This window comes from Hydractinia symbiolongicarpus, chromosome 5 (assembly GCF_029227915.1).
Source record: "Hydractinia symbiolongicarpus strain clone_291-10 chromosome 5, HSymV2.1, whole genome shotgun sequence".
Classification (NCBI taxonomy): Eukaryota; Metazoa; Cnidaria; class Hydrozoa; order Anthoathecata; family Hydractiniidae; genus Hydractinia; species Hydractinia symbiolongicarpus.
The window spans coordinates 5,978,894-5,990,542 of record NC_079879.1 but is presented as its reverse complement, the minus strand read 5'-3'; the positions used below and the strand labels follow the sequence as shown (position 1 = coordinate 5,990,542).

The 11,649-nt window shown below is 33.0% G+C and overlaps 1 protein-coding gene across 3 annotated transcripts in view; it reads right to left on the bottom strand.

Moving 5' to 3' along the window:
* Window positions 1-3,398: 3,398 nt before the first annotated feature.
* Window positions 3,399-11,649, bottom strand: part of LOC130644412 (glutathione S-transferase D2-like) — a 29,939-nt gene continuing 21,688 nt past the window's right edge. Inside the window, exons 2-5 of one of the 3 annotated variants that reach the window (XM_057450005.1) lie at window positions 9,066-9,145; window positions 7,624-7,739; window positions 5,778-5,897; window positions 4,186-4,911 (exon numbers count right to left, since the gene is read on the bottom strand). In XM_057450005.1, the coding sequence (XP_057305988.1) occupies window positions 4,608-4,911; window positions 5,778-5,897; window positions 7,624-7,739; window positions 9,066-9,145 (620 nt within the window). In that variant the 3' untranslated portion in view covers window positions 4,186-4,607. Of the gene's footprint in view, window positions 4,912-5,777; window positions 5,898-7,623; window positions 7,740-9,065; window positions 9,148-11,649 lie in introns of all 3 variants that reach the window. The other 2 variants (XM_057450006.1, XM_057450007.1) reach the window with 2 other exon arrangements.

Here is an 11,649-nt window from a genome sequence, read left to right as displayed (position 1 = left end):
ATATAGTGGCAGTAATTGGTGGGGCTGCAATCCAATTATTTAATTCTAAAACTTCCTTTTCCTCTTCTATTAACTTTCTAGTCATCTCTTTTTCGTGATATGTCATGCTAAAAAACAAAATGGTGACGCTAACTATTTCTACATTACTTCTGTGAAAATTGACATGGTCATTAATTTGCATATACTTCATTTTGTGTTTCAATTTTGCTTACAAAAAGTAGACCTATTTTACACAGTTTAAATTTGCTTTTGTGAAAATAACTTAAAAGAATGAAAAATTCAGTTTTTTAACAAAAGATTAAGAAGCAGATTTAACACACATACAACTTCTAAAAATCACCCAACACACTATTTGAGTCAAAAAATGTGTTACATGCCAGCCTCTATGAAGTAGTGATCACATAACATAAAAGTTGTGTTTAAAAAATCAATGACTTGTACATTCTGTTTAGCCTTTTAGTTACTTTCGTGCAAATTGAAATTTGCATAGATTCAATTTAAGCCATGATATGCCTGAACTTTGGATTACACAAAGGTATTATAAATCAGAAAAAAACAACTCAAAAAACAAAAAAGCCCACCTTCAAATCTAATGAGAACAAATTTTCCAACATACCTGGGGTATTTTGGCAATGGTTGAATAGGAATAAAAGTATCTGCTAAAAGTTTGTTTGTTCGACTAAAAAATAAATAAATAATATTATAGTAGCCATGCCTGGTAAATAAATTTATTTCTATTTTTCAAATGCTAAAATTTGTAAATAGAAATTAAAAAAGTTAATGACATCTGTTGAGGGAAAGTTTTAAAATATCAAAGTAATCATAAAAAAAAAAATAGAAACACAACAAAGACACCCATTATTAAAAACGTATATGACATGAGCAAACAATGTATTGGTATCTTAAACAATATGCAAAAATACCAAACTTTATGCATTTTCCTACACTAGGTAGGACGCTACCTTCTACATTACAAACTTTTCCAGCAGAGTGATACCTACTGCTACTTTTTAATACCAAATCGACAACCAATCCGAAATTTACAACATTATATTTATAAACACAATAATAACAAACATTAATATTACAAAAATGTGCTATAATTTATGTACTTATGCAGGGAGCTACTTATTGTGGTGTAATTTGAGCTTTGTATTTTCATATTTCGGGAAACGCTTTCAAATTCAAGTCTGCACTCTGTAACTTCCAACATAAATGTAATTGCATTTGCAAAACCGATGGGCAAATAAAAATTAAAAGGTTAAACTGACTTAAAAGTTTGAGAAAATTTACAAAAAGCATTATTAAATTAGTTGAATGTACACATTTAAATTTTAAATACATCACATACAAAATATAAACAAATAATTCTATTTTCTGCTAACAGGTACATTTACACAGTGGAAAATTTCAGTACGATATCTACAGGAAAAAAGGTGCGTTCTTGTGAAAAAGAAAAATATTGATTTGCTTTGTATTTTCTTTGTAAATAATGCAAGGTTTTTTATTAGGGAAAACAAAGATCTCTGGAAAGTGGTATGGCTTGTTTCTCAAATAAACACGTGTTACTTTTATCAAAGGTTTAATAGCGTAGCTAAGATTTTGGCTTGGGTATATGTCTTTCTTAATAACAGAAAGAAACTCTTCTTTTAAGAAGTACAACCCAATGAATAATCTTTTGGTATGCTCCTAACAACTCACCTAAAGTTGATAGCTGGTAGAGTTGATCCTTCCTGATGAAAACGTCGAGAGTATTCTGGGACAGAATAGTTCTTGTCTCCAGGTGACAAGTAAGGTAGACCACCACGACTATCATAAACTATATTTATTGTAAAGAAAAGATTGTATTATCAAAAACATGGAAAACTGATTGTTATTAGAAAAATGTATAATATCAACAAACTATCCTGTTTAGATCCTAACCACAACCATTGAAACCATTTGTTAGGAACTAAATTTACTTCTTGGTCAATTATCTCTATTTCAAACAGTAGCGCTTGCAACATGTGACTTTTATTTTTGCCAGTTGCAAGAAAAGAAAGGTTAATTTGTTAAGTACTGAAAGAAGAAACAGACCATCGTTACAGGCAAAAAGTTTCAAATTCAAAAGCTAATATGAACTTCACCGACTCAGGTAGGTAACTGTTACTGTACTAGCAAAAGTAGGTGTAACCGAACAACTCTTATTTCACCGAAAATTTATTTATCTAATGTTAGGTTATTGCCTCGGAGTAAATTGTGCTTACTAGCTCGACTAGTTTGATATAATAGCCCTAGACAAGTGTTATAAGTATTTTTAGGTATTTCTTTTTGTATTGAGGAAAATTTATATCTTATTTTTTTACACAACGCAAATGCATTAGACTGAAGTGAAAAGAATAGTGAAGGCCTTTTACTGCATTTAGATTTATGAACTTGCATTGAAGTAATAATAGCAATAATCAAACTAAATCTTTACCTTTTCTATGGAAACCCATCACCTTTTCAAGTTGTATTTCCTTAACAGTCTGCATGTTACCTTTATATGTTCCATCGATAAAACAACATTTACCAAAATTTGATCCATCTGAATAATAAGACCATTCAGTTGTGGACTGTTCGAAGACCCCTTAAAAATATATACTTATTAGAAAATTATCTTAAGTAACTAATAGTAGTAGTTTTAATAGAAACTAAAAGAGTAACTAAATATTTACAAATGAATCTTTTTGAGGAACTTTTCTGGTGAACTTATTTTGGTGGATTTAGCACCAAATTTAATAAGAAGTTTACAAAGTCTAGGACCAAAATTAGGCAATTCTCCGAAGCTGGACCTACACAGGACAATTTCAAACTGCCTTTCCAAAAATTTGTACAAAATAGATACAAAGGTTGATTCCTAAAATAAAATTTCTTTACTTAAGACATTTAAAGAAGTTATCCTGACCTCATTGTAAATATTTTTACCCACATTCGAACAGGCAAAAAAGACATTTTTTCACCCTTTTTTCCATATGAACATTTCAGTACAATAAATAAAAAATTGAAAAAAATAAAACAAGGTTCATACATGGAAAATGTCGCCTTCCAGTTTTCAAATGACTGGAATTCTTAGCTTTTACATTCTCGGATGATATGTTAGGTAAGCATCGAATGCTGGATGCCCAATCCGGACCTAGGTGTCTATAAAAAGTAAGTGTAGTAAGTGGCAGTGGCGAGTAAAATTCAACAACTAGTGGCAAGTTTGTTTTAGAAAAAGATAGAACCTAATTACCTGGTTGTACATATTCTTGCGTTGGGGTTAGTTTCAATATTATGATTATGCGGCTTCCAATCAGATTCACCAATGTGTTTACCACCTAACTGTGACATGTTTAATTCATATTTGTTTTTGTTATTTTGTCTAGTAGAGTGTAGGTGTATTACATCACATATCTCAACCCATTGCTTATATAAAGTATACATTTGATTTATTTCAACCTAGTTGCTCAAGGGCAAAATTTGATTTTAGACTTAAAGATGCATATATAAACTTTAAAAGTAATTTCCTTGATTACCCATGGTAGTATATGTTTATAGTTGTTTATGTTTAAAAATATATTTTGAAGAACAGTTTTGTAGTTTACTTGATGGATTGTCAAGGTATAAGCCTCAGTTGCCTAAAGGGAAATAAAATGATGTTAACAAGTCTTTTTAAATATCTTAAAAAGTTCCTTTCGTTCTCAAGATATTCACATTTAAAGAATTTCAAATTTAATTGTGCTACATAATTTATGATGTCATATTTACGTTATAGCAAATTTTGACATTTTCTGTCATCAGTAATTTTCTACCAGTTAAGGGATGTGAGTTAGGGTTAAATGTAAATTGACTAAGATAAACTTTTTTGCCAAAATGACACTTGTTTGCTTGTCCTAGGCCTCTTAATTTTTTGCCAATGACCCAATAACTTCGGAATATGCAACTTGGTATGCAATAAAATTTTGTGGGCAAGCTTATATAAGCCCTATATGCTTACTCACAAAATTTCATTGCAAACCCTTAAGTTGTAACCAGAATCATAGTCAAAATCCTTAGCAACTTGGTTGTTTATAAAAAGTGTATTTGTAGTTTAACATTTTCTCTCGTTTGTTTAGTTATGAACTAACAGAAAAGCTAAAAATGCAATTCAAAACACAAAAAGAAAAACAACAAAAATATCAAGAGCATTTTTTTTTATACAACTATTATAAGAACATTATTATATTAAAATTTTATTATAACTATTTCATATACTCTTTAAGATATCTCTACATACAAATTTATATACAATTTTACACAAATATATACTATAAACATTCAGGGGTAAATTGCTTGGTATTTATCCATTAATTTTTTTTATATATATAGTAAGTTTCACAATCAATGTATTTGCTTATTAGGTAATAATATAAAAACAATTTTTAGCAACAGAACATAATATAAGCACACTATATTTCTTAAATAAACACACACTTAGCTTGGTTATGGTACACTGAAAAGTTAAGTTATTCATTAGACTCTTGTATGTTTCTCTAAGGAGTCAGTTATATCTCACTTAGATAAGACTTTTAATCTTGTAAAACCTATCTGAAGAAAAGAACAAACATTTATGGCATTGCAACTATAACTTTTTGACTCATTTCATGAAACCACTTCTCAGTTTTTGGCCATTTTGAAAAATCAAATTTGAATCTTTCCAACTCCATAAGAATATTGCAAATGTAAAAATCTGCAATTGTTTCAGCGTCTCCATGCACGTATTTCTTTTTTGTGAAATATTGTTTTTCTAATGTGTCTAAATGGTCTGTTATATTCTTTTTCCCATGTTGTATGAGCAACTGGTTGTCATTTCCTGGTAATTTATAGAAAGGTTCACTTTGTTGTGGACGTACAAAGTTAGTAATTGCAGATCTAAAACGTAAAGCTTGACAGTAAGTTCCATCACATTAAAAATCACATTACATTTTGGTTTTACATGAAATTTAACATGACTGTCGAACAGGTGTAAAAAAAAAAAAATAGAAATAATTTAAATCCCCTACAAAACCAGACAAACCAGAATGTTATATTACATAAGCCATGGTAAAGCTAGACTTAATGTAATTTTAAGAAGATGGTGGCTGGAGAAGGTAGGATGATGAGTGGGATGGTGGGTGAAGAATGTGGGATAGTGGGATGAGGGTGAAGAAGGTGGGATGGTGACAAAGAAGATGGGATGGTGATGAAGGTGACGAAGAATGTGTGAAGGTGACGAAAAGGGTGGGATGGTAACAAAGAGGGTGGGATTGTGGGTGAAGAGAGGGTGGGATGGTGGGTGAAGAGAGGGTGGGATGGTGGGTGAAGAGAGGGTGGGATGGTGGGTGAAGAGAGGGTGGGATGGTGGGTGAAGAGAGGGTGGGATGGTGGGTGAAGAGAGGGTGGGATGGTGGGTGAAGAGAGGGTGGGATGGTGAGTGAAGAGAGGGTGGGATGGTGAGTGAAGAGAGGGTGTGATGGTGGGTGAAGAGGGTGGGATGGTGGGTCAAGAAGGTGGGATGTTGGGTAAAGAAGGTGGGATGTTGGGTAAAGAAGGTGGGATGTTGGGTGAAGTTGGGTGAAGAAGGTCTTTCTTAAAAGTTGTTATAGACACTATGTTAATTTTCTTTGTATTAATTTTGTGATCGTTAATTTTGTGCCTCATTAATTTCATGGAATAAGGGAGCTTGCATTTCAACGTTTGCTTACTTTCACAACCAAAACATTTCAAAAATTACAAGATCAAAATTACAATGATATCACCTGTAAAATGGTCCACCAGTCCAGTAAAGAATAGAATTTATTTTTGCCTTTTCATCAGCATTTTGCCCATGATACAAATTATTTCCAAACTTTTGTGTAAGATAAAGCAATACTGCAACTCTAAATATTTAAAGAAGCTTACTATTGTATGGCCAAAACAAATAAGGTAGCAACTTTATGTTCATATAAGCTTTTTGGGCATTTAGAGTATGTCTAATCAGATAAAGTGTCCTTCTTGTAAAATAAGCTTTAAATTCATTTTTAGAATTACTTATTCTGACTCACGCATGGAATTTCCTTATAAACTGCGTCAAAACATATTCAACCTTTTCAAGTTATATGGTAAAGGAATATATTAAAAAAGGTCAAGTATTTTCCAATATTGATTCTGAAAATTTAGGAAAATAATTATTATTACATATCCAACATGTTTTCACTATTTAAATAATTTTGTACAATTTTATGTATAATGGGCTGTGCATCATAAATAAAGAGTTCAATGACAGTTTATGTAACAAGGACCATTAGTCGGAAGCAAATAAACTGTAACTGAAGTACAATAACTGAAGTACAATAACTAAAACAGCCATTATTTTTTATTACTTACATGAAATAATCAAGTAAGATCTGCTAAAACACCTGCAGTGCTGCAATTCAAAGTTTTAAGAAATAAACAGATAAAACTACAGAGACAGCATAATAACTAAAACATGTAACCATCAGTCTCTGCAGAACTACCACAGAACCAGCAGAGAACCACCAGTCTCCGTAGAACGACCAGAGAATCAGCAGTGAACCAGCAGTACTATCACAGAACCACCAATGAATAAATATTTGGCGCTGTAGCTTAGTAGTTACAACTACCATACTTTGTGCGGGAGATCGGGGTTGGATTCCTCTTGGCTGCGTTTAATGTGGGCATGTGAAATGTTACCATGGTCCCAGGTTAACCCAAGCCATGTGAGGGAAATTGGGAAGACAGGACAATGTGTAGGCCGTTGGATGTAGCATGAAGTTGTCTGGTAGAGCGTGGACCTAAAAAGGACTCCCCATCTAACCCATGACCTTTCCAGGAAATAATAGACAGGGTATATTCCTTGATATTTGTGAGGCTAGCCATGTAAAACAGCACATCATCATCTATTTCCAATAAACTCCCGCGCCAAAGTCAGCGCAACAAAGCAAATTAAAACACAGCAATTGAAGACCCCACTTTTCACTGGCTATTTTGAGTCCCTCGTACATGAACTTGTAAAAATGAATTTTAAAAACAACTCCCAGAGTGGTTATAAACTTCATTCTACGTAAAAAAATCATTAAAATACAAAAAGTCATCTTCTTTATTCATTTCCTAAAAATTCACGATTTAAATTAGCAAGAAAAGTGTTGTTTGGCTGGGGGGTAATGTATTTTAGATACTCGTTAAAGTAAACACTTCACACTCTTCTGAATTCCATGTTCTAGCTAGCTCTGTTGGTTTGTTATTTACTGCGTTGAAGAAACAGAATGACTTGATTTTTTAATTCCGGAACAATATAATTTGGATGTTATTTCACCAAATATAGTGTATACTACTAAGTTATTCTCGGAAATTCCTGGAAATAAGGCACAGGATAGGTAATTCTACAGAAATTTTGCAGTTTTTCTTTTTATTAAGGCATGTAGTGTTGTGTATTTATAGGAATCGCTATTCTGATGATTGACGGGTCAAATATTGTTTTGTCTCATCAACATTTTCTGTTGGCTCGCTTTTCAATTACCAAATTATGAACATCTCGAAACCCTGGTTACTTTATTTAGATACAGGAAGCTTGCTTATAAAGCACAGAAATATAAAAATACTCACGTTCCCCAAATTTTAACATCTTCATCAAGCAAAAATGGTAATATTTTTGCTGGATTCATTAGCGTGTGCTGTGTATCGCCTGGTTTAAATATAACAATGTCAACTGGAGATTTTGTCTAAAAATATGATTGCATTAGGTTAATTTATGATTGAGTGGAAAACCCATTTTAAGATGGTATTCTATAGCCAGACATGATCCTAACAAATTTAAACATGTTCATGTTTTAGAAGGTAAAATATTTTGTAATGTTAAAAAACCTTTAAATTTTTTCAACAATTGTTTATACTATTTACAAATCCACTTTGGTGTAAGACCAATAAATCCATCCAGATGATGTAAGCAATAACCCGTCAATACACAATTTTTTTCAAAAATTTGTTTGGCTGTTGCCTCTATTGTGTAGAGCTTGAATTGGTGACCAAGAAAAGGTATGGGATCATGGTCTTTCGATGAACGGTTAAAGGGATGTCGAGGTTTAAACAGGCAATAAACATAAAAGTGCAATGCAATGGCTTCGTTAATTAAAAACAATGCTGATGAAGATGGAGACATCAAAGTCAGTGAATTCAAACACTGGGGGCAGAATATGCCATATATTTTGTAAGATTTAATCTTAACAACAATGATAGTTGTATCTTTTATTTCATGTACAGTTATAGTTTTATGTTTAGTAGGTCAATTTAATATGCAAAAAAAGAAAATGATTTCCAAATCCTGATTTGCGATCCACTAATTTGAATGCTGTATTAGTTAGGATACCACACATGTAGCAGCCTTCACATTTTTGAAACACTTGTTTCAGCAAAGGATTGCCAAAGTATAGTACCATAATCTAAAAAATATACTTTAGTAGGCTTTGGCATTATCCTCAACACTATTTTAGGTTTAAAAAAATTACAAGACAAGCCCTAGTGAACATTGTACATAAAAGTTGCACAATGGCAACCACCACTAAATAAATTCCTTTATTTGTGTTTTTCCCTTGCATCGTATCCTATTATTAACCATAGTCACTTTTTAAACTATGGACTTACTACTAGGCCAAGGTTTCTTGTTAAAAATCATCACAAATTTCACATAGGATCAAGCAAATATATACACAGTCTTTTTTCTGTTTTAGTCACAATAAAAGAAAATAATACAACAATGTTTTTGTATTCTTCGTTGGTATTTTGTATTCTTTGTGGGTCAACATAAATATTACAGAATTATGGAGCGATTGGGTTTATATTTCTAGAATTTTTTTTAAAGTGAATCTTTTGTAATTGCTCACACTCAAAAAGATGTGCAAATAATGGAACCCCAGCAAATAACATCAACATTCTGACAGTCCTTGAACTTTAAAAAAATTAAGTAAACAAACATGTCATTAGTAAACCGTGAAAGTTATAAAAATTGAATCCCTCTGTATCGCAAAATATACAGTTTAGTTTCTACTTACCAAGATGATGTACAGCCATGGTAATTTACTGTCCACATCATATTCCTTAACATAAAGCTTTGCCATTGTTTTGTACTTACCTAAAATGTGAAAATTCTAATGCATCAAGGAACCTTATTTCACACAACAAGAATAGCACCTTTAGAAAAATAACATTTCCATATTTCAATCGTAACAAATTCAATTTTGTTACAATCATCCAAAAAAACTATTGTGTCCCCACCTGTCTGTTCAGCAGGTATAACATTCCATCACAAAAAGAAAAGTATTCAGTATAATTACTTTATTCTGGTTGGAAAAAGGAGTTAGGGACCGTCTCCACAATCATTTCACATTTTCTAAATGTGAAATGATGGTACAAATCTATATCAATATGATTCAAAATATACAGCTGATTCCTTAACAAGTGGAAAACTTGCTTTCCAAAGTTTTTTTGTGTGCACTGTTTCCATTTCCCCACCAATTCTGTTTTTTATTTCACTTTATTTCTAACTTTTGAAATAAAAATCTTTGCTTTCACATTTAAATTGCTCAAATTTTTCATATTCCTTATATGTATGATGCTTTACATCATTAAGAAATATTTTGTTTAATTTGTTAGTAAGTTTTGCAATCCCATCTTTCACTTATAAATCTTAAAAAACAACTTGTAAGCAGGCCTATCAATAAGGGGAGAGCAATTGCTCTTGCTCACGCAAAGGCTCGCCCAATTCTGAGAAATGAGAAACTAGCTCAGCCAATATATAATTGCTCCTCCAATTCCTCTGGCTGAGCAATATCACTTCATCTCACATGGAAATCAATGTTCTCTTTCCAGGCCTGGTCAGGAAAATTTACCCCTGCAAGCGCTAAATCACTCATGTAAATTAATCTGCGTGAGCGAACCATGTGCGATCACAAAAAATTGTGCAAATTAGTTTGCATGAGTGGTCAATGAAACAAAAAGTTACGAAATGCACATGCTTGATCTGAAAATTAAACTAATTAAACTAAAAATAATCCAGTTGTCGCTGATCAAAAATATCAACGAAAATACTCAATCGAGAGCCCTTAAAATTAGAATTTTTTTACATCGGCAATAAAACAACCTGAGATTTATTTCAACTGATTTGCGTTGGCATTGTGTCGGCAATATTTTTTTGTAGTGAAATTGTTCAGCTGGTAATATCTTTCGTCATTCACCTTTTATTAGGGCTAGACCTCTCATAGATTCGATGCACTGATCTCTTAAGACGATGACAAATGGAAATGGAGAGCAAGTCTTTTTGACATACCTTCTGGATGGTGACATCATTCAGTAAGAGACACATCATTCAGTAAGAGACAGAGTAGGCTGATAACATATGAGCCAGGTGGTTGTAAGACACAGATAGATTACTTCCTGGTTAGAAAGTCAGACAAGAAAGTGGTGAAGGACGTGAAAGTTATATCGGGGGAAGAGTGTGTTTCCCAGCATAGGTTGCTGGTTTGTGATATTATCTTGAAGAGTGTTAAAGAAGCCAAGGGAAAGTACAGGCCCCGCCGAAAAGTCTGGAAGCTGAAGGAAGAGATTGTAGCAAGACAATTTAGTGCAAAAGTTCAGCAGTTAGCCTACAATAGTCAATGTGATAGTGACAATGTTGAAAGTACTTGGACTACTTTGAAGAATTGTCTTCTAGAAGCTTCTGATGATACCTGTGGGTGGACGAAAGGACCAGCTAGACATAGACAGACCTGGTGGTGGAATAATCAGGTTGACCAGTGTATAAAGGAAAAGAGGAAACTTTGGAAAGAGTGGAAGTCAGATGGTAGTAAAAATATTTACTTAGAAGCTAAGCGTCGCGCTCGTACAGCAGTGTAAAAGGCAAAATCAGAAGCAGAGAGAAACAGATTTCCAGATGTGTTAAGAAGGGAAGACCAGCGTATGAAGAAGACTTATCAAAATGTCGTAGGTGAGAAGTGTATACGTAATGATGAAGGTGTTTTGGCTAGCACAGAGGAGGAGAAAAGGGTAGCTTGGAAGAATCATTATCAGAGGTTGCTTAACACTGAGTTTGATTGGGACGAGGATAATTTGTCTGATGATAATTTGTAGAAGGGCCAGCTATGCAGATCAAGGCAGAATGGGTAGTGGAGGCTATTAGGAAATTGAAGATTGGCAAGGCTGCAAGAGTATCAGGTATTGTTGCAGAGATGGTAAAAGCATCTGGATATATTGGAGTTGAGCTTATTACAAGTCTTGCTAACCAGATTATAAAGGATGGTGCTATTCCGAGTGAGTGGCAGTCGAGTGTAATAGTGAATTGTTTCAAGGGCAAGGGTGATGCATTAGAAAGGGGTAACTATAGAGGTTTGAAGTTGGTTGATCAAGTAATGAAAGTTATTGAAAGAGTGATTGATAAGTTACTTAGAGAAAGAATTGATATAGATAAGATGCAATTTGGTTTTGTTCCAGGGCGTGGTACTACAGATGCAATATTTTTACTCAGACAGCTTCAGGAAAAGTATTTAGGAAAGAGAAAAAATCTCTATTTTGCCTTTGTAGATTTAGAGAAAGCTTTTGATAGAGTGCCACGTAAAGTTATTTGGTGGGCTATGAGAAAAT